The 26,209-nt window shown below is 39.6% G+C and overlaps 2 protein-coding genes across 2 annotated transcripts in view; both read left to right on the top strand.

Moving 5' to 3' along the window:
- The first annotated feature begins 1,169 nt into the window (after positions 1-1,169).
- LOC144203152 (partitioning defective 3 homolog B-like) lies at positions 1,170-6,660 on the top strand. The gene is made up of 5 exons (XM_077726467.1): positions 1,170-1,529; positions 3,423-3,533; positions 3,870-4,062; positions 4,296-4,405; positions 6,557-6,660. Exons 1-5 carry the CDS (start codon positions 1,413-1,415, stop codon positions 6,623-6,625), a joined length of 600 nt encoding a protein of 199 aa, XP_077582593.1. The 5' UTR covers positions 1,170-1,412; the 3' UTR covers positions 6,626-6,660.
- A 3,536-nt stretch (positions 6,661-10,196) lies between these two features.
- The window catches only part of LOC144203147 (partitioning defective 3 homolog B-like), a 33,683-nt gene continuing 17,670 nt past the window's right edge, over positions 10,197-26,209 (top strand). Inside the window, exons 1-12 of the mRNA XM_077726452.1 lie at positions 10,197-10,289; positions 10,357-10,482; positions 10,956-11,725; positions 11,835-11,974; positions 13,052-13,180; positions 17,259-17,450; positions 17,523-17,699; positions 18,938-19,003; positions 20,821-20,863; positions 21,819-21,887; positions 21,980-22,024; positions 25,770-25,988. Of these exons, the coding sequence (XP_077582578.1) occupies positions 10,358-10,482; positions 10,956-11,725; positions 11,835-11,974; positions 13,052-13,180; positions 17,259-17,450; positions 17,523-17,699; positions 18,938-19,003; positions 20,821-20,863; positions 21,819-21,887; positions 21,980-22,024; positions 25,770-25,988 (1,975 nt within the window). The 5' untranslated portion in view covers positions 10,197-10,289; position 10,357. The remainder of the gene's footprint in view (positions 10,290-10,356; positions 10,483-10,955; positions 11,726-11,834; positions 11,975-13,051; positions 13,181-17,258; positions 17,451-17,522; positions 17,700-18,937; positions 19,004-20,820; positions 20,864-21,818; positions 21,888-21,979; positions 22,025-25,769; positions 25,989-26,209) is intronic.

Below are 26,209 nucleotides of genomic sequence, written 5' to 3'. Positions count from 1 at the left end.
GTTTATTTTTTGGTATTTTGACATCACTTCCTGTTTATTAGTCACTTGTTGTTGACCTTTTCACATTTCTGCTTATTTTATGTCACTGAATAATGATTTTGGGGCATTCCAAGGCCACTTCCTGTATATTTTACATCATTTCATGTTAAATTTTTACAATTTCCTGTTAAATTTACATAATTTCCTGTTGTTTTTAGCATATTTTTTTACATATCTTCCTGTTAATTGCTCACTTCTTGTTGACTTTGTCGCATTTCTGTTTATTTCATGTCACTTAATGATGATTTTTGGACATTCTAGGTCACTTCCTGTTGATTTTCAAATATTTTGACATCACTTCCTGTTCTCTCCTCCCTTCTTGTTTATTTTCGGTCCTCTTTTGACAACTTTAAAGCATAAAAAGCAATTTTTACTTTTACTTTTTGACCGGCTTTGAAAATAACGTCTTTTTGTTCCTTTTTTCTATCCACAACAATAAAAAAAAGTTGTCATATTACACCTCCGATGGCTTTTTTTGAAGCGTTTTAAGTGGCGAGTGGCGGCTATCGAGCGGCGGAAGAAAAACGGCGGGCAGCGAGAATGTCAATGTTGCTCTTTAGAAACGTGGCCAGACTAAATCAAGACGTCCATCGACCCGAAAGTGTTTCTGTCAATGGCACTCGCAGAAAAACAAGAAAAAGCAACGTTACGACTTTATTGACAGACAGTTCCAATCCTTTCTCAAACTTTCCGCCATGTTTTCCCATTTATTCCCTGTTTACAAAGCTAAAATGACAGCATAGTGATAACGACGAGATATATATGGATTTTATGCTTTTTTTTCTGTTGTTTTGTGGTTTTTTTCAGTGTTACTAGGGTTTTTTGGGGCAGTTTGGTTGATTGTTATGTTTTTAAAGTATTTTTTCTATTATTTTGTTTTTTTTAAATAGAATTTTATTTTTTTTTACAACTTGAATGACTCAAAATTATTTATTCTCCCATTAATTTAACTGAAATTAAATTCAAAAATTTTATAATTTCCTGAATTTTATTTTGTTCATTTTTTTAAATTTATTATTATTATCTTTTAATTATTATTTATTTCTACAGTCGCCTCTATGTTTTGCACACGTCCCCACCTCCAATTTGCACACAGCTGTGATTGGTGTTGTGATTTCTCCTTCCGGGTTGACACGCCTGTGTTTTGATTGGGTGCCATGTGAGAAAGTGAGCTGGCTTTGAACGCGTCTTCCCACCGCGGGCGTCGTTTACGGCGTTGACGGCTTTCACAAACATGACCCACCCGGATTTAAACACCTGGAACTACTACGAAACCCAAAACTGACACCTGTGGAGGCCTCAACGTCGACTTTATTCCACTTTCGGAACCCAAAACGTCAACCTGCTGAGCCAAAAAAAAAAAAGAAAAGAAAATGAAGGTCACTGTGACGTTCGGGGGCAAGTCGGTCGTGGTTCCATGCAAACCTGAATGGACCGTCCGGGATTTAATTGACCAAGCCACGCGAAGATATCGAAGGATTTTGGATCAGGTAAACTTGTTTTATTATTATAAATAACCGTACATAAGTTTTTTTGACTTTTTTTCCCGAGTGAACTATGAGAAATATGAGAACACTCATTTCTCCCACCGGCGGTTTGTAACTTGAACCTAACATCCGAAAACACGGAAGTTACCTGGCGAGTGAAACTGGTTTTGTTTGAAGTAAAATGCCACATTTTTCGAATTCCAACCACCAATTTATGTCAATAATTAATTTGTAAGGGATAAAACAAATTTATGGGGGTCTTTGTTGTTTTGGGAGGCTTTTATTTGGATATTAGAAGACGTTAGTGTTCGTTGTTCAATCTCAGCAGGGTAAAAAGCACCTGTTGATAGATAGCCGTCTACGTTCACATTTAAAGTAAATATTGGTCATTAGTCATTAGTAATTACTCTTGAATAAACCTACCAATCACGTTTTTGGAATGTGGGAGTAAAACATGTAGTGCCGCCGCCTATGTGGTTAATGTTTAACTCGAAAACGCCATTTAAGGAGGCGTGGCCTTAGCCAAACATTTGTTGCTTTTTCTGAAATACTTCCGGTAGGTTTCGGTCACTTCCGATTATGTCCGGCATTTTCAGGTCGGGAAAAGCTATTTTGGATGTTTATTTATATCCCGCACATTTGTTATTAGCAACAAAATTACAACTTGTTGACTGTCAAAAATGACCCAAATCACACAGAAAGGGACAGTTGTGAGGAGATTTTTTTTTGTACGTAATTTGTCGGTGGTTTAAAGCGCTCCGCCGGAGAATGACGCCCGTCCGGGGGGACCGGTCGGTCCAGTCACGTGACTGTCTGGCCACACGTGTGGATTGCCACATACATATTTGCCTTTCACCTTGTTTATTTTGTACCGATACTATTCTGATTTTTTTTTGACCAAATTGATACCACATTAAACTAAATTAATTAATTAATTAATTGAATGTAAAGTAAACATTTGATGAAAATAAATGAAAAAAACTTGAGATTAAAAGTCAGAATTATGGTTTTGATCACCAAATATGTATTCATTCATTTTCTGAAGGGCTTATTTTCATGAAGTTCGCGGGGGTGCTGGAGACGTTCCCAGCTAGTAACGGGCACTTGGTGGAGGGGACACCCTGAATTGGGTGGTCGGCCAATGATGAGGCATCATGAGACAACCAATCAATTGTAGCTAGGAGACAATTTAGAGTGCTAAATTAGCCTAGCGTGCCTGTTTTAGGGATGTGGGAGTCCTGGCAGAACATGGAATTCTGATTTTGAATTTGGGTTTGTGATTTGAAAAGCATATTGAATTTGGATTTGTTATTTGAAAATCGGATTGAATTTGGATTTGAAAATGGATTGATTTGTGATTTGGAAATCGGATTAAATCTGGATTTGTGATTTGGAAACCGGATTGAATCTGGATTTGTCATTTGGAAACCGGATTGAATCTGGATTTGTCATTTGGAAACCGGATTGAATCTGGATTTGTCATTTGGAAACCGGATTGAATCTGGATTCGTCATTTGGAAATCGGATTGAATCTGGATTCGTCATTTGGAAATCTGATTGAATCTGGATTCGTCATTTGTAAATCGGATTGAATCTGGATTCGTCATTTGGAAATCTGATTGAATCTGGATTCGTCATTTGGAAACCGGAATGAATCTGGATTCGTCATTTGGAAATCTGATTGAATCTGGATTCGTCATTTGGAAACCGGATTGAATCTGGATTCGTCATTTGGAAACCGGATTGAATCTGGATTCGTCATTTGGAAATCGGATTGAATCTGGATTCGTCATTTGGAAATCGGATTGAATCTGGAATTGTGATTTGAATGCTATTCTTTTTCCAGCAAGAATAAATGAAGACGTGTATTTTTGTGTATTTTGTTTTATTTTGTAGACTTCCCATGAGGGAAGAAGCTCAGTGAAAACGTTTCACCTGGAGTACGCCGACGGAGGCATCCTGGACTCCGACGATCTGCTCGGCGACCTGCTGGAAGACAGAGACAAGGTCAGCTGCCATTGGTCCAAAAAAATGTTTTTGCTTTTTAGGATTTTTAATTAGTAATATCATAGTTTTATCATTTTTTTAGCATTTTTGTCCACAGGAATTTTTCTTACTCACAAGAGAGCTCAAAATGTACCTAATTTTTTTTAAATAAAAACAAATTATTATATTTTTGTTAATTAAATTAAACGATTAATCAAAGATGCAAAATTGAATTCCATTTTTCCAATCAAATGTAATTATTAATCTCTTAAATTCTGCTTTTTAATTTTTTTTCACCAAAAAGCCATCCAATCACGGCGCACCATTTGACTTTTTTGCATTTTTCATCTTCTCCAGCTGGTGGCGCTGTTCGAGGAGCAGGGCGGAATGACGGACAGCCCCTGGGAGAGCAACGCTTCCACCGGATCCACTGGTTCCACTGGTTCCAGTGCGGCTCCCAGTCCCGAGCCAATGGGATACTACTCGCACGCGGCCGTCCGCGAGCCAATCAGAGGGGAGATCGAGGTCAACGAGGACGTCCTCAAAGCCAGTAAGGCGGAGCAATAGCCAAAACATCCATTATTTAAATTTCATGTAATATTACATTCATTAGAAATGTACCATAGTAAGTCAGTGACTTAGGAGCAGGAAGTGACCTGGAAATGCCCCAAAATCAACAGGAAGTGACACGTGAATGCCCCAAAACCACCAGGAAGTCAACCAAAATCAACAGGAAGGACCAACGTGGAAGTTCAAAATGTTAACTCCCGTTTTTTCTCCTAGCCACGCCCCTTTTGGTGAGAAGCAGCAGCGACTCGGTATTGGCTCCTCCCCTTGAGATGCCCGGCGCTACGGTGACACCCAATGACCGAACCAACGGAGCGTCCAAAACGGTAAGACGGGTCACTTCCTGTCGAATTTGTGGCATTTACGGGTCACTTCCTGTTTAGTTTGGGGCATTAACGGGTTCACTTCCTGTCGAGTTTGGGCCATTGACAGGTCACTTCCTGTCGAGTTTGGGGCATTAACGGGTTTACTTCCTGTCGAGTTTGGGGCATTAACGGGTTCACTTCCTGTCGAGTTTGGGCCATTGACAGGTCACTTCCTGTCGAGTTTGGGGCATTAACGGGTTTACTTCCTGTCGAGTTTGGGGCATTAACGGGTTCACTTCCTGTCGAGTTTGGGGCATTAACAGTTTCACTTCCTGTCGAGTTTGGGGCATTCACATGTCCCTTCCTGTCAAGGTTTGGCCATTGATGGGTCACTTCCTGTCGAGTTTGCGGCATTTGACGGGTTACTTGCTAACTTTTAAGTATTTACATCTCACTTCCTGTAAAGTTTCGCTCATTTATGGGTTTACTTCCTGTTTATTTAGTTGAAAACAGCACGTTGCCGCCGATTGGACAGATTTTCCCGCCTTCTTTCTTATTACAAATTTTAATTTCATGTCCATGCGCAAGAGTCGCTAATGGCGGGATTAGCGGCGTGTTTTTTTGGCGCCATTACTCTTGCTTTTAGCGTTTTTCTGGGGTTTGTGCCATAAAAGCAATTTGACGACTTTAGTCACATAGTATGTCAACAATGGTGCATTTGGCTCCGCCCCCTCAACCCCCCGAGTGTTAATATCCAACCTATTGTGAGATAATCTCACATTGGCCGCGGAAGTAGGTCACGACGCTACATGTAAACACGTTCACTTTATTTAATTGTGTGTGTGTGTGTGTGTGTGTGTGTTTGTGGGTCACATGACAAGCTGTTCACTGATTGGCTGACACTAGACTCCAATTCACTTTGATTGACAGGTCATATGGACAATTACAAATAGATGGAAAGTGACCCCCAGTGTCCAAAAACGCTCAAAAAGTGACAGGAAGTGGCCCTAACCCTCAAAATACACTAAAAGAAATGTCAAATTTAGAGAAAGTGCCCTAAAAATCTATAAAAAAAAGATAAAAAATGTCAAGAAGTGACCTCATAATGTCCCAAAATAAGAAATAAATGCCTCAAAATCACTAAGAAATAGACTAAGAGGCCCAGAATGCCGCAAAATGTACAAAAAGTGACCCAGTAACGCCCTAAAATCTACCAAAAGAGATTTTAAAAATAACAAAAAGTGAGAGTCACTTTCTGTATTTAAAAAAAATGTCCCAAAAAGCAAATAATTTTGAGGAAGCCACTTACAAATGCCCCAAAATTTACAGAAAGTGACCCTGTAATGCCCTAAAATCAACCAAAAACAATAAAAAATGACAAAAAGTGAACCCGTAATGTCCCAAAATGGACATTTAATGCCAGGAAGTGACATCAGAGTACCCAAAAATGTTTAGAAAATGCCACTGTAATTCCCTAAAATCTACCAAAAAATGACATAGTCCAGAATGCCCCAAAATTCAACCCATTTTTTCCCCAAAATCAACTGTAAACAATTAAAGGTTGAGGAAACAGTGACCCCAGAATACGCCAAAACTCAACAGAAGGCAACCAAAAAGAATTTAAAAAATAATAATTTTAGTCTCCACCAATTAGAGCCCTTCAAATGTATTAATTTGACCAAAAAATGCTAATGCTAACATGTTTTAAAGCTCTTTTAATGCATTTGCTAACCAAATATCTCATAAAATAACGTTTTCTTCCGGTTTTTAGCGGGTTTTGCTGGTTGTTTGTGTATGTGTGTGCGGGTGGGTGGTTCGCGGAGGGGGCCGTGTCGTCATTAATGCGGGTGACATAGTGAAATTGACCAAGCGGAAGGACCTAATAGCGGCCCCTCGTTTTCAACCTTTCGGGACATTTTTCAAGCGTTAGCGACCGCCGCCACTAGCTTGTTTGATTCCGCGCTCGACGTCCAATTTGGTGCCGTTTTTGGCCATTTGGCAGATTTGGAAGGAGTAGGCGAAAGGGGGCGGGACTAAGGAAAGGACGGACATAAAAAAAAGAGCGAAGAAAGCGAGTGCTAACGACGCTAAATGAGAGGAGGAGGCGGAGTTAGTCGATGCTGTTTGTTTTTTGTCTTTTTTTGATGGAGTTTTTGCTTTTTGGCTTTGCAGGAAGTCAAGAATGCGGTGAAGGGAGGTCCCAAAAATCCAACCAAAATGGACAAATTTTCTTTCAGGTAAGAAAATTATTGTTTATGATGGGATGGCAGAATTTTTAAGTTTGGGTTATGTTGGAATACATGGATATTTTGGTTTAGGCTTGACATTTTGGTGGAAAAATATGTATTGGAATATTTTTTTTTTAAAAAGATGGACTTTTAATTTTAGGCAAATGTTTTGGATTTATTGAATATTATAAGAAAGAAATTCGGGTGAGCATATTTTCTGGTTTATATGCCGTAATTTTCACAAAAATAAATAAATAAATAATAATAATAATCATAATAATTATTATTATTAATTATTTTAATATCTAATGTTGAGCTTGTTTCTAATATAATATAATGTAATATAATTTTTAATAATAATATTACTATTTGATTATTAATATTTTATTATTAATACTATTTTATAATATAATCTAATTATATTTTATTATTAATATTTTATTATTAATATTATTTCTACTAATATTTATCGGAAAAAAATCTGATTCTTTTCAGTCCATATTTGACCTAATAAATGTGTCCAAAATATATATTTTTTAACTTTTTGTAGTTTCTGCTAGCATGCTAGCAACATTTTGCAACTCATTTTCTATGTTAAACATTTTCTATTTAGCGATTTTATTGTGGGCGGGGCCTAATAAGTATTAACTTCCATTATGGACACTTTTCTGTCCATTTTTAGCGTAATAAATTTGTCCAAAATGTCTTCATTTTTGTAGCATTTCCTAGCGCCTTAAATTGTGCTACGCTAAACTTTTTTAACACTTTTGTAGCATTTTTTTTGTGGGCGGGGCCTAATAAGTATTAACTTCCCTTTTCTGTTCATATTTGGCGAGATAAATTTGTCCAAATTTTTTTTCCACTTTTTTTGTGCCATTTCCTAGCCCCTCATATCGTGCTAAGCTAAGCTTTTTTTCACTTTTTATAGCATTTTTTTATTGTGGGTGGGGCCTAATAAGTATTAATTTCCATTATGGACACTTTCCTGTCCATATTTGACGTAATAAATTTGTCCAAAATATGTATTTTTTCACTTTTTGTAGCATTTTTTATTGTGGGCGGGGCCTAATAAGTATTAACTTTCATTATGGACACTGTCCATATTTGATGTTATAAATTATTCCAAAATATGTATTTTTTCACTTTTTGTAGCATTTCCTAGCGCCTCATATCACGCTAAACTAACCTGCTAGTCCTTTTAATAACTATAATGTCTCTAAATCCACCTATGAATTATTGAATAGGGCAGACTGTCAGCTCACAGGTGGCCCATCTTTGGGGGGGACCGCCCACATGGCCCCCCAAGCCCCACCCCCTTAATTTTACAACGTAGCGCTACCTTGACGGCAGCCCGCCACCGTCACCCTCAAACGGAGAGTTCGCCGTGGCGACAGATGGACATCCGCGCTCGAACCCCGTCCGCGGGTTAGCTCGCTCGCTCTCCGTCGGCGTGCGCGGGGGTGCCGCCATCTGTCTTGCTCCTTGTTGCGCTTTTCAGTTTTACAAATGCACTGCTCCGACCCCCCGCGGCGCGCGGAGGGGAACGTGGAGGGGGAGTGGGGGGGTGTTTGTATTGTGTCAGCGAAAGCAATTCTGAGCGTTAGCCAAAGATGCTAACGCTTAGGGGGCTTATTTTACAGCTTCTAGAATTGAATGAACCTTTTTTCCAAATCGATTGGGTGTCAAAGCCAGCCCATGTGTTCATTTTTGGGCATTTTAGGTCACTTCCTGTTGTATTTGGGTCACTTCCTGTTGATTTGAAGTCACTTCCTGGACATATTTGGATGTCAATGCCATCCAACGAGTTCATTTTGGGGCATTTCAGGGAATTCTGTAAATTTGGGCCACTTCCTGTCGATTTGAGGTCACTTCCTGTCGATTTGAGGTCACTTCCTTTTTGTTTTGGGTCACTTCCTGTTGATATTGTGGCACTTCCTGCACATTTTTGGATATCAACACCATCCGAGTTCATTTTTGGGGATTTCAGAGCATTTTGTGTTAAATTGGGTCACATCCTTTTAAATTTGGGTAACTTCCTGTTGATATTACATCACTTTCTGACTGATTTTTTTGCATCACTGTCTGGTCGTTTTTGGATATCAATGCCATCTAATGAGTTTTGGGGCATTTCAGGTCACTTCCTGTTGGTTTTGGGCAACTTCCTGTTGATTTAAGGTCATTTCAGCTCATTTCCTGTGTATTTTGGGCAACTTTCCATTGATTTGAGGGCATTTAGCTAATTTCCTGTTGCTTTTGGGCCACTTCCTGTTGATTTGAGGTCATTTTACCTCATTTCCTGTTGATTTAAGGTCATTTCTGTTCACTTCCTGCTTCTTTTGGGCCACTTCCTCTAATTCGGGAGCATTTCTGCTCATTTCCGTTTTTTTGGGCCACTTCCTGTTAATTCGACAGCATTTCATGTCATTTCCTATTCATTTTGGGCCACTTCCTCTCGATCTGTGGCTCACAAGCCACAAAAGTCATCCATTTCCGGACTGTTGACCTTTTTATTTTGTGGATGAAGCGTGATTTACTTTGAAAGGGCAGAGCAATTGACACGATGGCGCGGGTGTGAAAGCGATCCCCGTTAAAAAAGAGCGTGAAGATGGCCGCAGTATTTGAAGTGTTGCCAATGAGATGGATGTTTCCTCCGTTAGAGTGTCTAACGCTGATAAAGTGCTCCTCCATAAAACTTGCCGCCGCCGCCGCCTCGCATAAATAATAGATGCTTTAGTAGAGCGTGTTTAGCTTTTAGCGCTCTTGTGTAACGGGCCACCCCCATCCACTTAGTCACCACATTACGCACAAGATACTCAGACTACACAAAAAAATGCAAGTCAGACAGTTTTTTTTACATTTTGGGGCATATTTACAGGTCACTTCTTATTCGTTTGACTACAGATAGCATTTTGAGTCACTTTCTGATCATTTTCTTACATTTTTCAAGTCACTTCCTGTTGATTTTGAGGTATTTTGTGGCATTTCAAGTCACTTCCTGTTGATTTACAGCATTTCCTGTTGATTTTGAGTCACTTTCTGGTCATTTGAGTCACTTTCTCGTAATTTTCTGACATTTTAAGTCACTTCCTGTTGATTTACAGCCATTTCCTGTTGATTTTGAGTCACTTTCTGATCTTTTTCTGAAATTTCAAGTCACTTCCTGTTGATTTTGTGCCATTTCATGATCACTTTATGTCGTTTTCAAGTCACTTTTTCATTTTAAGTCACTTTCTGGTTATGTATTTAGCATTTACATGCCACTCCCTTTTTTGACATCACTTCCTGTTTATTTTTAAATCCTTTCCTGTCCCCCCCCCCCCCCATTTAACAGTGACTTCCTGTTGATTTTGGGTTGCTTTCTTTTCTTTTTATGACACTCACTGGTCACCTAAAATCAACTGACTGGACATAAACAGGAAGTGACCTAATATTACCAGGAAGTGATCTGAATTTTGCCCGCCAAAAACATCTGGAAATGTCGTAGTAGAAACAACTGTAAATTAACCACCAAATCGACACAAAGTGACCCAGAAAATATCAATAAAAATATGAAAATATGTTTTTAAATTAAATTTCTCTTTTTTTAGCAAAAGCCTGACAAGAACGGTCAACTTACCGGCCAATGGCGGCCCACTCGGCATCCAAGTCACGCCCTATTGCTCATCTCTAAGTGGACGGTAAGCCCTCCTGGAGCCAAATGCCCCAAAATGGCCGCCCCATACAGCCACCATTTTGTGCTTTCAGAATGCTGGGCCTCCTCATCACAAACATCGAGGAGCACAGTCGCACTAAAACGGAGAACATCTTCCAAGAAAACGAGTGTATCGTCCAAATTAATGGCGTCCAACTTCAAGATAAAGCTTTTGCCGAGTAAGTAACACAAAAAAACAAACTTTATTCACATTGTGAAGCAAAATATGACGTTATTTCATGTCTTTTTTCCCCTCCAAACGGCGTTAATAAGAAACTATTGTCCTGCCACTAAGTCACAAAACCCCAAAATGGCCGTCCATGTGCGAGTCAGTCGCCTTACATCACCCTCATACGTCACTAAAAATGCTGCTTTCCTATTGGTCTACATCCCTAAATCAATCAAATCTGAATTATGTCAACTAAATTCAACTTTTAATCTTGAACTAGAACCCTAATTTCTATTTCTAACCCTCCAAACATTTTGGCCCCTCCCCCATCGATTCATGTCACCACATAAGTGGGCGGGGCCTCAAATTTGACCTAAGACACACCCCCTTCAAAACCTCAATATTTTTTTCCTAGAAATTCAACGCTTTTTCTCCCCAAAACACTCATTTTAAAATACCCTATATGTCGCCCTCTTGTTGTAGTTCACAGGAAGTGTTCCGGGAAGCCCTTTTGTCTCCGTCCATGCAGCTCGAGGTGGTCCCGGTGTCCAACAAGTCCTCCTACGAAAAAGGCCTGATTGGTCAACTCTTCAACGGAGATGGGAAAGCTAAGAGTCCATCGTTAGCTCGTGCTAAAGTGGATCTGAAGGCTAATTGGAACAATATGGCGGCGGTGGAAATTCCCGAGCCACTTCAACCCAACCCCACGTCCAATATGGCGTCAGTTACTCCATCAAATCGCAACAAAATGGAACCCAAACCAGACCGAGCACCGACTCGGCACAATATGGCGGCGGTGGAGATTCCCGAGCCGCTTCATCCCAATGCGGCGTCCATTTCTTCGTCAAATCGGGGCAAAATCGAACCCAAACCTGACCGAGTGACGAATCGGCACAATATGGCGGCAGAAATTGCCGAACCACTTCACCCCGAGCCACTTCATCCCAACCCGACGTCCGTAACTTTGTCAAATCGCGGCAAAATGGAACCCAAACCCGACCAAATGCCGACTCGGCAGAATACGGTGGCAACGGCGGAAATTCCCGAGCCACTTCATCCCTACACCACCTCAAATCCTCCGTCCATTGCTCCGACACCCCGCGGCAAAACCGAACTCAAGCCAGCCCGGCAGAATACGGCGACTGATATCCCCGAGCCGCTTCAACCCGAACATAGCCCGTTAGCTGCCCTAAACCGTGCCGACCTTCCCAGCAAAAAAGGAGGAAAGAAAATCAAAATCGACCTGACCAAAGGTAACCTTTTTGGGTATCAAAGTGGCGGCTCGGGGGTCAAATCTCGGCCCGAGCCGCATCATTTTGTGTACCCCGAGTAAGTAAAGTTTGTGTTTCTTTTTTGGTGCAGGGGCGGAAGGTCTGGGTTTTACTGTGGTGACCCGGGACTCACTGACGAGTTGGCCCGGGCCCATCCTGGTCAAGAACATCTTGCCGAGGGGGGCGGCTGTTAAAGATGGCCGACTGCAGCCCGGAGACCGCATCCTAGAGGTGAGGGGGATGGGGGACATTGAGAAAATTTCAGGATTTTAATCACTTCCTGGACATTTTTGGGTTACTTTCTGTACATTTGGGCTCACTTCCTGTATGTTTTGGGTCACTTCCTGGACATTTTGGGTCACTCACTCCTTGGACATTTAGGGGGACTTCCTGTACATTTTAGGTCATTTCCTTGACATTTACATCACTTCCTGTACGTTTTGGGTCACTTCCTGGACATTTTGACACACTTGCTGTACATTTTTGGGTCACTTCTACATTTGGGTCATTTCCTGTACATTTTTGGGTCACTTCCTGGACATTTTGGGTCACTCACTTCTTGGACATTTAGGATTACTTCCTGTACATTTTGGGTCACTTCCTGTACATTTTTGAGTTACTTTCTGTACATTTTGGCTCACTTCCTGGACATTTACATCACTTCCTGTACTTTTTGGGTCACTTCTTGTGCATTTTGACCCACTTCCTGTACATATTAGGACACTGTATTTTTGGGTCACTTCTGGGACATTTGGGTCACTTCCTGTAAGTGTTGGGTGACTTCCTGTACATTTTGGGTGACTTCCTCTATGTGGTGGGTCACTTCCTGGATATTTTGGGTCACTCGCTCCTTGGACATTTTAGGATTACTTCCTGTACATTTTTGGGTTAATTTTTGTCCATTTTGGCTCACTTCCTGGACATTTACATTACTTCCTGTACTTTTTGGGTCACTTCCTGTGCATTTTGACCCACTTCCTGTACATATTAGGACACTGTATTTTTGGGTCACTTCCTGGACGTTTTGGGTCACTTCTGGGACATTTGGGTCACTTCCTGTATGTGTTGGGTGACTTCCTGTACATTTTGGGTCACTTTCTGTACATTTACATTTTGGGCCATTTCCTGGACGTTTTGTGTGACTTCCTGTACATTTTGGGTCACTTCCTGTACATGTTGGGTAACTTCCTCTACATATTGGGCCACTTGTAGTACATTTTTGGGTCACTTCATCTTGGACAAATAGCCAAATGAAGAACATTGCAACTTTTTAGTTTCTAACACCCATTTTTTTTTTTTGTCCCTCAGGTGAACGGAATGGACATGAGCGGTCGCAGCCAAGAGGAACTGGTGGCCATGCTGCGGAGTACGCGGCAGGGCCAAAGCGTTTGCGTCACCGTCTCTCGACAGGACGACGTCTTCTTCCCCCGGGAAATGGTAAGCTAACATTTTACTGATTTTTCACCGTCGGAATCTGACAAATTGGACCCCTCGTTGCCCTGTGGCAATACCAATAAAGTTTTAACAGTACGTTCAATAACATAAGGCCTATTCATTTACAAAAATCTTTTATATCCATTATCCACTACCTCACAGGGTGTCAAAGTGGCGGCCTGGGGGCCAAATGTGGCCCGCCGCCTCATTTTGTCCGGCCAGGGAAAGTTAATCATGAGTGGCGACTTCCTGTTTTAGGAACAAATTAAAAATTACATTTCCTGATTTTTCCCCTTTTTTAAATTAATAATTATCATTTTTTAATAATTTTTTTCTGTGTTTTTAGTTCAAAAATTTTTTTGTAAAATCTATAAATATATCAAAAAAAGCTAAAATAAATATTGTTTTGGATCTAGAAAAAAATGAATATTCTGTGTTTTTAATAGTTTTTTTAATACATAATTGTAATTTTTAATCATTTTTTTCTGTGTATTTAGTTTCAAAATGCTTTTGTAAAACCTAAAAAAATATTTTAAAAAAGCCAAAATAAACATTATTTTAGATCTATAAAAAATGGAATATTCAGGGCTTTTAATCCATTTCAAAAAAAAAATCTAAATATTATATTATACTATCTAGTGTGTGTGTGTGTGTTTGTTACCAATAAAGCTTTTAAAATTGAAGCATCTCAGTCACAACAACAATTAAACTTTACAAGCGGCTGTGATTGGTCGTTTATGCCGTATCCTAGCTCAAATAACTCCAATAAAAATGGATTTTTCTTTTAAAAAAAGCTGATAGCCACATGCTACTATAACATGTCGCTCATATCTTTATAAGTCATCGTTTTTTTTGGTGTGGAAATGTGGTGAAATGAATGTGTCGTCGACAGATTTGATCTCGTGTCCGCCATCCTGCCGGCCGCCATTTGTACTTTTCCGTTTCCCGCATTTGGCGTCCGCCGCTAACGCGCTAACGTGCGCAAAACACGCTCCGGCTTTCCTGATTTGTTGACACAGGCGCCTTTTGGAGGAAGTGGCACGGCGGCCCACAGGAAGTCCGACACAAGCTGGCGTTCTGCTGGGTGGGGGGGGGTGGGGGCGGGGTCAGAGGTCGCGGGTGTCCTTGGGCTTGTCGTCAATGAAGTGGGGACTTTGCTTTTAAGGGGGCGGGGTTTGAAAAAAGAAGGGATGTAACGACTTGAATTTCATCATTTTTTAAGACATTTTGCCCTAAAATGACTTTGCCTTTTTTTATTATATACTGGCATTTGACCCATCCAAGATGGTGTCCGGGTAGCCATCCTGCGTGGGGCATTGTTCGAATCCATGTCAATGCGTCGTTTTAAAGAGGAATTTTTATTTTGGGAGATTTTGCCTTAAAATCACTCCCAATACTTGCCAAAATTTGTTTTATTTTTGTTACTGGCATCTGCCCCACCCAAGATGGCGTCCAGGTGACTATCTTGCAGGGGGTGACGTTCCCATTCATGTCAATGCGTCGTTTTTATAAAGGAACTCATCACAAGAAAATAAGTTATTTATTTTATTATTATTTTTTATATATACTGGCATTTGCCCCACCCAAGATGGCGTCCTGGTAGCCATCTTGCATGGGGTGACGTTCATATCCATGTTAAGATGTTTTTAAAAAGGAATTCGTGATGAGAAAATAAGTTATTATTATTATTTTTCTCTTAGATGATGGCATTCGCCCCACCCAAGATGGCGTCCAGGTGGCCATATTGTTTGGGGCGACATTCCCATCCACGTCAACATGTATTTTTAAAGGAACTCAGACCATTTTAGCTCTAATATTTAGATTTTCTTTTTTATAAATGGATTTTGGATAAATGGCCACATTTGGCCCCCCAACCGCCACTTTGACACCTGTGCTCTGATGGATTGGACGTATTTAGCAATGCCATTTTTTTTCCAAACATCCAAATATTTGTAAATGGCTTCAATTTTGTCGACGTCCAAGTTATTTAGTCGCAAGCCGCCATTGATGACATTTTGTTAGAAGTGGGAGGGTTGGCAGAAGTTAAATGACTTGGACACCTTCTCAAATCATAAAAAGAAGTCCTGACGACTTTAATACTTAAATAAAAGTGCATTTTTGGGGGTCTTAGGGTTTTTTTCAGAGAGACCATTAAGGTCAATATGCACATGCTTGACCTTTGACAGGAGGTCATTTGGGAGGAAAAAGGTTGACTAGCCAGAAATATAACCTTTTTTTTCCTCTCTAAATAATCATTCCTCCCCTGCCGACCCTCCCGCCCCCTTCAAATCACTTAAAAATCACCAATAAGTAAATTCTGGTAGTTTTAATCTCCAATAAAACAATAAAAACGCTCATAATAGCTTGATTTTAGCCCCTGCCAAGATGGCCGCCCAAAAGCCATTTTGCCCCCTGCCAGGATAGCTTCTGGGCGACCATCTTGGCAGGGGCTTTAATCAACCGTTTTGAGCTCATTTATGGTTTTATTGTGGCCAAAATGGCTTCCACGGAAGACAGTTTCCCACCAAAGCCAAATTTTACACTTATTCTGTCCAATAAAATTGATTTATCTCTTGTAGACGTCCAAATTATTTGACTTCCATCCCTGCCGACCCTCCCACTTGAAACAAAAAGTCTTTAATGGTGACTTATGAGTCAATAACTTGACAAAAAGAGTTGGTTTTTTTAGGGGGGTTTTATGCATTTTGTTGAAGTTTTTGACAGGATGTGGAGGTCAACGTGCACATGGTTGAACCTCAACCTTGAAAGGCCAGCTTAGGTGACAGGAAAAGGCTCTAAAAGAGACAAAAGACACTTTATTTATTTTGCTTTTTGCACACTCGTCGAGTTTTGCTGTTTTTCAATGGTTGTGGTTTCTGATAGTTTTTGTGGTCGTGGTTTTGGTCGTGTTTTTAATAGTTTTTTGGTTGTATTTGTGGTTTGTGGTTTTGGTAGTGATTGTGGTTTCAGTTGTAGTAGTGGTTTTTGGTTTTGATTGTGTTTTTTTAGTTTTTTTTGGTTGATGTTATGGTTTTTGGTTTTGGTAGTGGTGCTGGTTTTAGTTGTGGTAGTGTTTTTTTTGGGGAGTGGTGGTGGTGGTTTTGGTAGTGGTTGAGGTTTTGGTTGTGGTAGTTTTTTGTAGTGGTTGTGGTTTTTGGTTTTGGTAGTGATTGTTGTTTCAGTTTTGGTAGTGTTTTTTGTATTTTTTTTGGTTGAGGTTATGGGTTTTGGCTTTGGAAGTGATTGTGGTTTTAGTTGTGGTAGTGTTTGAGGTTCTGGTTGTGGTAGTGTTTTTTTGTAGTGGTTGTGGTTTTAGTAGTGTTTTTTAAATAGTTTTTTTGGTTGTGTTTTTTTGGTTTTGGTAGTGATTGTGGTTTTAGTTGTGGTATTGTTTGAGGTTGTGGTAGTGTTTTTTGGAGTGTTTGTGGTTTTAGTAGTGTATTTTAAATAGTTTTTTTGGTTGTGGTTTTTTGGTTTTGGTAGTGATTGTGGTTTTAGCTGTGGTAGTGTTTTTGTTGGTAGTGGTTGTGGTTTTGGTAGTGTTTTGTAAATAGTTTTTTTGGTAGTGGTTGTGGTTTTAGTTTTGGTAGTGGGTTTTTAAATAGTTTTTTTGGTTGTGGTTTTTAGTTTTGGTAGTGATTGTGGTTTTAATCTTGGTAGTTTTTTTATAGTTGTTTTTTGGTTGAGGTTATGGTTTTGGTCGTGATTTTGATAGTTTTTTTTGGTAGGGGTATGGTTCTGGTTGTTGTTGTGTTTTTGTAGTGGTTGTGGTTTTAAGTAGTGGGTTTTGGTGGTTTTTTTTTGGAAGTGGTAGTGATTATGGTAGTGGTTTTGGTATTAGTTTTGATAATGGTTTTCATAGTGTTAGTGGTTTTGGCAGACAACAACCAATAATTTGTAGCTAGTGTCAATTTAGAGTGCAAAATTAGCCTAGCATGCATGTTAAGATTCTCTAACTAAAATGTGTCCAAACCGTCCAACGTAGAGACTTGAATTTTTTTAGGGTGACCGGAAACGGTTGCCAGATCCAAATAGACAAACCGTATTGGATCCATCCAAATGTGTGTGTGTGTGTTTCCAGAAAGGCGAAGATGGCGTTGGCGTGAACGTGGCGCTGGAGGACGGGCGCGAGCGTCTGACCTACGAGATCCCCCTCAACGACACCCCCTCTGCCGGTCTGGGCGTCAGTCTGAAGGGCAACAAGTCCCGGGAGACGGGCGAGGACTTGGGCATCTTCATCAAGTCCGTCATCCACGGGGGTGCCGCCCACAAGGTACCGGGCCACGCCCACACGGCCATCCATTTTTGTTTCAAACCCCGCCTCCTCTTACTTTTTTTTGGGCAGGACGGACGCCTGAAGGTGAACGACCAGCTGATCTGGGTCAACGGCGAGGCGCTCCTGGGCCGCTCCAACCACGCCGCCATGGACACGCTCCGCCGCTCCATGTCGGCGGAGGGCAGCGGGCGAGGGAGCGCCCGAGGGAGCGTCCGCCTGGTGCTGCTGCGATCTTCTGCGCCGGAGGTGCGACCACTCGTTTGTCTCGTATTTAAATTCCCCTACCGTGTGTTCCACACTATAAGGTGCAACTAAAAGTTGAAATTCCCTTAAGCACAGCTCCATCTAGTAAATGTTTAACCCCACCTACTACTACTACTACTACTACGCTAGCTATTGGATGTAGTATAAGTTACACATCTATATAGCTCAATTTGTGTTCTGCAACCCCCACAACCTACTACCACCACTACTACTGCTACAACTACTACTACCACTGCTATCCCTACAACCACTACCACAACCACTACTAATTCCACCGCTACTCCTACCACTACTTCTACTACTACTACAACAACCACTACCCCTACTACTGCCACTGCTACAACTTTTACTACCACCACTATTACTACTACTACTGCTACTGCTACAACTTTTACTACTACCACTAATACTACTACCATGACCACTGCTACCACTACTATTGCTACTACTACTACTACTACTACTAGTACTGCTACTACTAGTACTACTACTACTAGTACTACTATTACTACAACTGGTACTACTACTATTACTACTACTGGTACTACTACAACTATTACTACTGGTACTACTACTACTACCACGACTACTACTGCTGCTACTACTACTACCATGACTACTAGTACTACTACAACTGCTACTACTACTACCATGACTACTACTAGTACTACTACTGGTACAACTACTACCACGACTACTACTGGTACTACTACTGGCACTGCTGCTACTACTAATGGTACTACTACTACTACTACTACTGGTACTTACTACAACTACTACTACTACTGGTACTACGACTGCTACTTACTACTGGTACTACTACTACTACTGGTACTATGACTGCTACTTACTACTGGTACTACTACTACTACTACTACTACTACTACTGGTACTTACTACAACTACTACTACTATTGGTAGTACGACTGCTACTACTACTAAAATTGCTAATACTACCACCGCTACTACGACTACTACTACTGCCACCGCTGCTATCCCTACTACTACTACTAATACCACTGCTAATACTACTACCTCTACTACTACCACCACTGCCACTACTTTTACCACCATCAACACTACTACCACTACCACTACTATTGCATAAACCTAATCTATATAAAAGAAAGAATAATTGGTGTTGTTACACACTTTGGTCGGGGCATTTTATAGTTCGGCGAATACATGTTATTTCTTCGTAAATGTTGTTTTGATTTCAGGCTCCGTCGGACGCGGTGAACGCGGCCATCCAACGCGCCACGCGTCAACGACCGTCCGCCAATCAGGTACGAGCGCCGGACGCCGTCCCTCCTTCTCCTCCTCCGTCGGAATGGAGACGCAGCCGTTACACTTTTGGTCTGGCGCGCCTCCTCCAAAACGCCGGCCAGGTTTATCTCCGTGGCGACGGGCGCCACGCCCACTTTTCCTCGTCACTCTCGCGAACGCAATCGTTTTACGGCGACGACGGGTCGCCCAGTAACGGCGACCCGTCGACCAGGAACGCCTACGTGGAAGACATCCGGGCCATGGCGGGACAAATGTACGGCACGCCCAGCCACGCCCCCTCGCGTTGCTATTGGCTAGCAGACGGAATCTGGTAGCCATATTTAAAAACAACAAAAAAGGGAATTCCAAAGTAAAAATTAACATTTCTAGAGTCTCTAACATTTTTATATTTATTTTGGGTCACTTCCTGTTTATTTTGGATCAATTCCTGTTTATTTGGGGGCCTTTTTGAGTCACTTCCTGTTGATTTGGGGGCCTTTTTGGGTCACTTCCTGTTGATTTTGGGTCACTGTTTATTTTGGGTCACTTCTCGTTTATTTGGGTCACTTCTTGTTGATTTGGGTCACTTCCTGTTGGTCTTGGGTCACTTCCTGTTGGTCTTGGGTCGCTTTCTGTTGATTTTGGGTCACTTCCTGTTGGTTTCCGGTCACTTCCAATTGATTTGGGTCCCTTCTGGTTGATTTTGGGTCATTTCCTGTTTATTTTTTGCTTCTGATTTCCGCTATTCTTTTAATAAAAAAAGACATTTCAATCCTCTTGCATGCCTTCTCTTCTCTTTTCTGCTTTCTGCCCATTTTTCATTTTTTATTTCATTTATTCTTGGTTTTATTTACTTTTTCAACAGGAGAAAAGAATCAATAATCAATTTATTTGTCCAAGATTTCAAAAAAATATTTTAGATTAAAAAGGAGGCAAACTCTTAATATTGCAGATTTTTCTTCTTCTAGAAATGTAAAATATAGTTTTATATTTTTTAATATTTATTTGTAACCTATTTAATTTTTTTTCCATAAAATTGCTAGTTATATTATATTCTAGTTGCATGATTAAAAACAAGTAAAAATCAGGATTTTTTATATTTTTAAATATATTTTTAACATTTTTGTTTTATTTAAAAAAAAAAAAATTAAAAAGAAAATATTATGTTTTAGTTGCATTATAAAAGCAGAATTTTTATGTATTATAAAAATAATTTTATTAATTTAATTTAAAAGAATGGAAATTATTATTATATTTTTAATTACATTATAAAATAAAAGTAAAAAACAGGATTTTTTTCCATTATTAAATATATTTTTAACATATTTAATTTTTTTCCACAAATGAACAATATTACATATTTTTCTGCATTATAAAATACAACTAAAAAGCAGTATTTTTTTGTTAATATATATTTTAAATACATAATTTCCCTTTTATTATTTTCACAAGTTGTTTGTCATCAGTTTTCCATTTCTTTGTGACAAACTGAAAGACAGGCTATCATTTTTCTTCCCTCTTCGGGGGGTGCCGGAGCCAGCCGCCGTCTGAAAGCGTGATTGACAGCAGGCGGGGTCTTTAGCCGGGATAATTAATCCCCGCCCCCCACAAGGAGGCCATAGAAAAAAAGGCCTTCAAAAAGTGTCGCGCTTCCATTATTGCCCACCGGGGGGTCCTTTTTAAATCCAATCTGTCCATTAATTATTCACTTTTATTTATTTTATTATTATTTTTCTTATAATGGAGTCGCTATTAAATGACATTGTTTAGACTTTGATAAATAAGAGAAATATTTTTAATATTTGTTTTTGTGTGTTTTTTTTGGGGGGAACTTTAGGGGTCTTCTGGACCGGCCCACTTCCACGACAAATATGGCCGTGGTGAGTATACACGCCGTCCAATCGTGTGGCGTCCTGTGGGTTACTTCCTTCTGGGGTGTTTACAGGGCACTTCCTGTTCATTTTGGGTCACTTTTCGTTGATTTGGGGCCATTTTTGGTGTACTTCCTGTTCGTTTGGGTTACTTCCTGTTGATTGTGGTCTTTTTCAGGACACTTCCTGTTCATTTGGGTCACTTCCTGTTGATATGGGGTCATTTCAGGCATATTTCTGTTCATTTGGGTCACTTTCTGTTGATTTGTGGTCTTTTTCGGGGTACTTCCTGTTCATTTGGGTCACTTGCTGTTGATTTTGGGTCATTTCAAGGAACTTCCTGTTAATTTGGGGTCACTTATTGTTGATTTGGGTCTTTTGGGTCACTTCCTGTTCATTGTGGGTTCCCTTTTGGTTAATTTTGGGTCACTTCCTGTTCATTGTGGGTTCCCTTTTGGTTAATTTTGGGTCACTTCCTGTTCATTGTGGGGTCACTTTTGGTTAATTTTGGGTCACTTCCTGTTGATTTTGGTGTTTTTCAGGACACTTCCTGTTCGTTGGGGCTCAATTATTTTTTTGTTCTTTCAAGGCACTTCCTGTTTATTTGGGTCATTTCCTGTTACATTTGGTCATTTTCTGGGCATTTCCTGTTCATTTTGGTCATTTTCAGGACACTTCCTGTTAATTTTTTATCACTTCCTGTTGATTTTGGTGTTTCTGGGCACTTCCTGTTGATTTTGGTCATTTTCTGGGCACTTCCTGTTAATTTTTATCACTTCCTGTTATTTATTATCACTTCCTATTCATTTTGTTTTTTTACCGAACACTTCCTGCCAATTGTGGTCGGTTTTCAGGACACTTTTTGTTATTTTGGGTCACTTCCTGTTGATTTTTTTATCTTTTTTGGGGCACTTCCTGTTAATTTTGCTAATTTTGAGGGGACTAATGTTGATTTTTGTCCCAGACGATTTATTGGTGAATCACCGTGACGACGACTTTTTTGCAAATGGCCAATCCAAAAGCATGGACCTGGGTGAGCTTTTTTTTTCAAATCTTTATTTGCAAAAAAAAGGCGGGGCTATGTGCCTGTGATGTCACGTGATAACATATTTTTGTTTCTCTCAGTGGTGGACGAAGGCAACTTGAGATCGCTAGCTGGACATCAAAGGGGTAAGTTAGCTCATGGCTAATCTATTACTTTTCTCAGTTAGCGTTATGCTACATAGCTTGTTGCTAGCCAAACATGTCTACCTTTTAAAAAAATACACACACATGCATCATTCAGTGTTGACCTTTAAGGTAAATAATCGTAAATAATTAATAGGTAATCATCGATCAAATATGCTATAAATAGCCTGTTGCTAGCTAGCTTTTTTCACCTCAAATGCATAAAATATCAATAAAATAAAATGTTAACAAATTTAAAAAAAATACAATAATTTATCAACTTTATTTTTTTACAAAAAATATTAAAGTAAATAAATTAAATATAAAAGTAAATCCGTTAAAAAAACATTACATCGCCTGTTGCTAGGTAAACATACGTCCATTTTATCACTTTAAAAGCAATAAATATAAAAATAACTTTAATTTTTTTTAAAAAGTTACAGTACAGATTTAAAAAATGTTGACCTTAAAGATAATAGATTTAATCATTAATAATTGAAAATAATATGTAATAACCAATCAAATGCATACAAAGAGCCTGTTGCTAGGTAAACATACGTCCATTTTTTTATCACTTTAAAAGCATTAAATATCATAAAAATAACTACAATTTTTTAAAAAGTTACAAAACAATACAGATTTAAAAAATGTTGACCTTAAAGATAATAGATTTAATGATTAATAATTGAAAATATATAATAACCAATCAAATGTATTACATATAGCCAGTTGCTAGGTAAAAAAGTTCATTTTTATCACTTTAAAAGCAAGAAACATCATTAAAATAACTTTCAAAATAATTAAATACAAAGATAAATGATTAAAAAAATTATAATAATAACTGAAATACCTTTATTTACCCACACACCCCAATTTAGCAACCTAGCATAACATAATTTTCCCATTTTTTATTTATTTTTTGGTCCCGCCTCCCGTGTTTTTAGCTCCGCCCACTCAGCTGTAACTTTCCCGGAATATTTTAAGAGCGGACGCCGTAAATAAAAAGCCTTGCTCTTCTTGGCTAATGCGTATATTGACATGGCTTTTACGCGGGTTGTCGTTTTTTTTTTTTTTTTTGCTGAGGTTGGCGTTCTTGAACGGCCATTTTTTTTTTTTTTTTTTTTTTTTTTTAAGGCTTTGACATATTTCATTAGACGGATGCTTTTAAGAGGACACTTTTAATCTGGCTAAGCGCTTCTTTGCTCCTTCTTGGAATTTTGGCTCCGCCTCCTAATGGGATTGGACAACTGTCGGCGTCAATGGAAGTCGCTTGCGTCTTGTTTGAGTGCAATGCTAAAGATAGCAGTTAGCATTGGGAATTAGCCCGAATAACATTGTGATTAATTCCTGTTCATTTTTGGGTAATTGACAGGGGACTTCCTGTTGGTTTTGGGTAATTGACAGGTCACCTAATGTTTGTTTTGGGTAATTGGGAAGTCACTTCCTGTTCATTTTGGGGAATTGGCAGGGAACTTCCTGTTGGTTTTTGGTAACTGACAGGTCACCTAATGTTTGTTTTGGGTAATTAGGAAGTCACTTCCTGTTCATTTTGGATTATTGGAAATTCACTTCCTGTTCGTTTTGGGTAATTGGCAAGTCACTTCCTGTTTGTTTTGGGTATTTGGCAAGTCACTTCCTGTTTGTTTTGGGTATTTGGCAAGTCACTTCCTGTTCGTTTTGGTTTATTGGTAAATCTCGTCCTGTTTGTTTTGGGTAATTGGCAAGTCACTTCCTGTTTATTTTGGGTAATTTATGAGTCACTTCCTGTTCGTTTTGGGTATTTGAGAGGTGACTTCCTGTTTGTTCGTTTTGGGTCATTTAAAGGTCACTTCCTGTTCGGTTTTGGGTAACTGACAGGTCACTTCCTGTTCATTAGGTCTGCACAATTAACAGGTCACTTCTGTTTCGTTTTGGTTCATTTAGAGGTCATTTCCTGTTCGTTTTGGGTAATTTATAAGTCACTTCCTGTTCATTTTGAGCAACTCATAGGTCACTTCCTGTTAATTCATTTTGAACAATTTACAGTTTACCTCCTGTTCATTTTGGGCAATTGACAGGTCACTTCCTGTTTGGTTTTTGGGTATCTTACAGATAACTTCCTGTTCAGTTTGGCTAATTGACAGGTCACTTCCCGTTCTTTCATATTGAGCAACTGACAGGTCTCCAATAATGAATTACTAATGTTTGCGACCACCTACGAACCCCCACTTGAAAGCCTGGCGACCAATCCCCCCCCCCCCCCCCCTACCCCCTTCCATTCTCTCTCTAAACGGCGATTTCACCCTCCACCGATTCGAGCCAATCCCGGTCAGGCGTCCTCTCCATCTCGTTCCCGTCCCATTAAAAGGCCTCTTATTGATTTAAGTGGCACCCGAAGCTCCGGCACCCCCAAAGCGGCTCTCCGCAAAAGTCAATTATCCTTTTCTTCCTTTCCCAAGGGCGCCCGCATGGAATATCATGAATTTCAATGCGGCGGCTAAAATACGGCGACGGCCACGGCTACGGCACCCCCATCCACGCGCCGGCACGGTCGACGGCACCCCCACGCTTGTGGCGCGCGCCGATCTGTTTTTTTTGGGAGCTTAATTCCATCAAGCCGCCAGTGAGACGCTGAGCCGTAATTACGCGGGTGACGCAAATCCCTGCCTCTCAAATGGAGCGCTTTATTTTGAAAGGCTTGTATTTTATAAGCTCTTCTTTAAATGCCACTTCCTCCTGGAGAGCCAATTTAAGACTGGGTTTTTTTTTTCAGGGTATTTTTTACACTTTCATGACGGCCAGACCTTTTTAGATAAAATATTTACTTTTTTTTTAAATAAATGGATTAAAAGAAGTGGATTAAAAGCCCTGAATAGACTATATTTTTACAAATATAAAACAATGTTTATTTTAGTTTTTTTTTTATATATATTTTTAGATTTGTACGAAGGATTTTTGAACTAAAAACACAGAAAAAAAGGGCAATTATGGATTGAAAAAAACGGATTAAAATCCCAGGATATTCAGTTTTTTTATAGATAGAAAACAATGTTTATTTTAAGATATATTTTTAGATTTTACAAAATGATTTTTGAACTAAAAACAGAAAAAAAGATTAAAAAATGACAATTATGGATTAAAAGAAGTGGATTAAAATCCCTGAATATTCTGTTTTTTATGAATACAAAATAATGTTTATTTTAGCTTTATTTTTATACATTTTTTAGATTTTACAAAATTATTTTGAACTTAAAAACACAGAAAAAAATGATTAAAAATTGACAATTATGGATTGAAAGAACTGGATTAAAATCTCTGAATATTCCGTTTTTTATATCTCTAAAACAATTTTTTAAAAATATTTTCATATTTTACAAAAATGTTCTAAAAACTCAGGAAAAAATTGAATAAAAAATGACTTTGATGATTGATTTAAAAGGGAGAAAATCAGGAAATTTAATATACATCTAAACCTTTCATTTTGATCCTAAAATAGAAACTCGGGCCGCACAAAATGATGCGGCGGGCCAGTTTTGGCCCGCCAACCGCCACTTTGACACCAGTGCTCCAAAGAATGGAAAATTAGGGGCGTCGGCATCAATTTAAGGCGGGGACACGCTAACTCACGCTGACTCACGCTAACGAGAATGGTTGCCTGCTCATGTCTGTCAATATCCGCTTCAAATAATTCCCCTTTTTTTTAATGGGTCACAAATGTCGGCCATTTTATGAGTTTTATTTGGTCGTCATTTGTTTTATTTTTTTTCAGGTCCCACGGAGGGTGGGGGCGAGGACGTCGGCCTGGGTCCGACGTTGGGCCTCTGGAAGTCCAGCTCGTTGGAAAGTCTGCAGTCGGCCATCTCGGAAGTGCGCCACCACCAGCGGGTGCCCTTTCACCGCCCGCGCCCCCAAGTGGTCAGGGGGCGCGGCTGCAACCAGAGTTTCCGCATCGCCATCGACAAATCCTACGAGGGACCCTTCCAAGACGGTACGCATGTCTGAGACTGGTGGTCCAAGACGGTACTGCAACCCAAAAATATCAGTAAAATACGGAGGCTAACAAAATAAGTTAAAATGCATTGTTAGTATCCACAAATACGGTTTTGATCTCCATTCATTTTAAAGGCACACTATGTAAGCCCGGTGCCCTTAAACGGTACTGCATATGAATAGAAATTAATAGAAATTTATAGAAAAATAATGGAAATT

The sequence above is a fragment of the Stigmatopora nigra genome, chromosome 1 (genome assembly GCF_051989575.1).
Source record: "Stigmatopora nigra isolate UIUO_SnigA chromosome 1, RoL_Snig_1.1, whole genome shotgun sequence".
Classification (NCBI taxonomy): Eukaryota; Metazoa; Chordata; class Actinopteri; order Syngnathiformes; family Syngnathidae; genus Stigmatopora; species Stigmatopora nigra.
This window is presented reverse-complemented; position numbering and strand designations above follow the sequence as displayed.

Bases quoted from the DNA above. Each gene is read 5' to 3' on its own strand.
- LOC144203152 (XM_077726467.1), top strand. From the start codon at position 1,413: ATGAAGGTCACTGTGACGTTCGGGGGCAAGTCGGTCGTGGTTCCATGC. The intron at 3,534-3,869 runs GTCAGCTGCCAT...CATCTTCTCCAG, and splicing joins TGCTGGAAGACAGAGACAAG to CTGGTGGCGCTGTTCGAGGA. The intron at 4,406-6,556 runs GTAAGACGGGTC...TTGGCTTTGCAG, and splicing joins CCAACGGAGCGTCCAAAACG to GAAGTCAAGAATGCGGTGAA.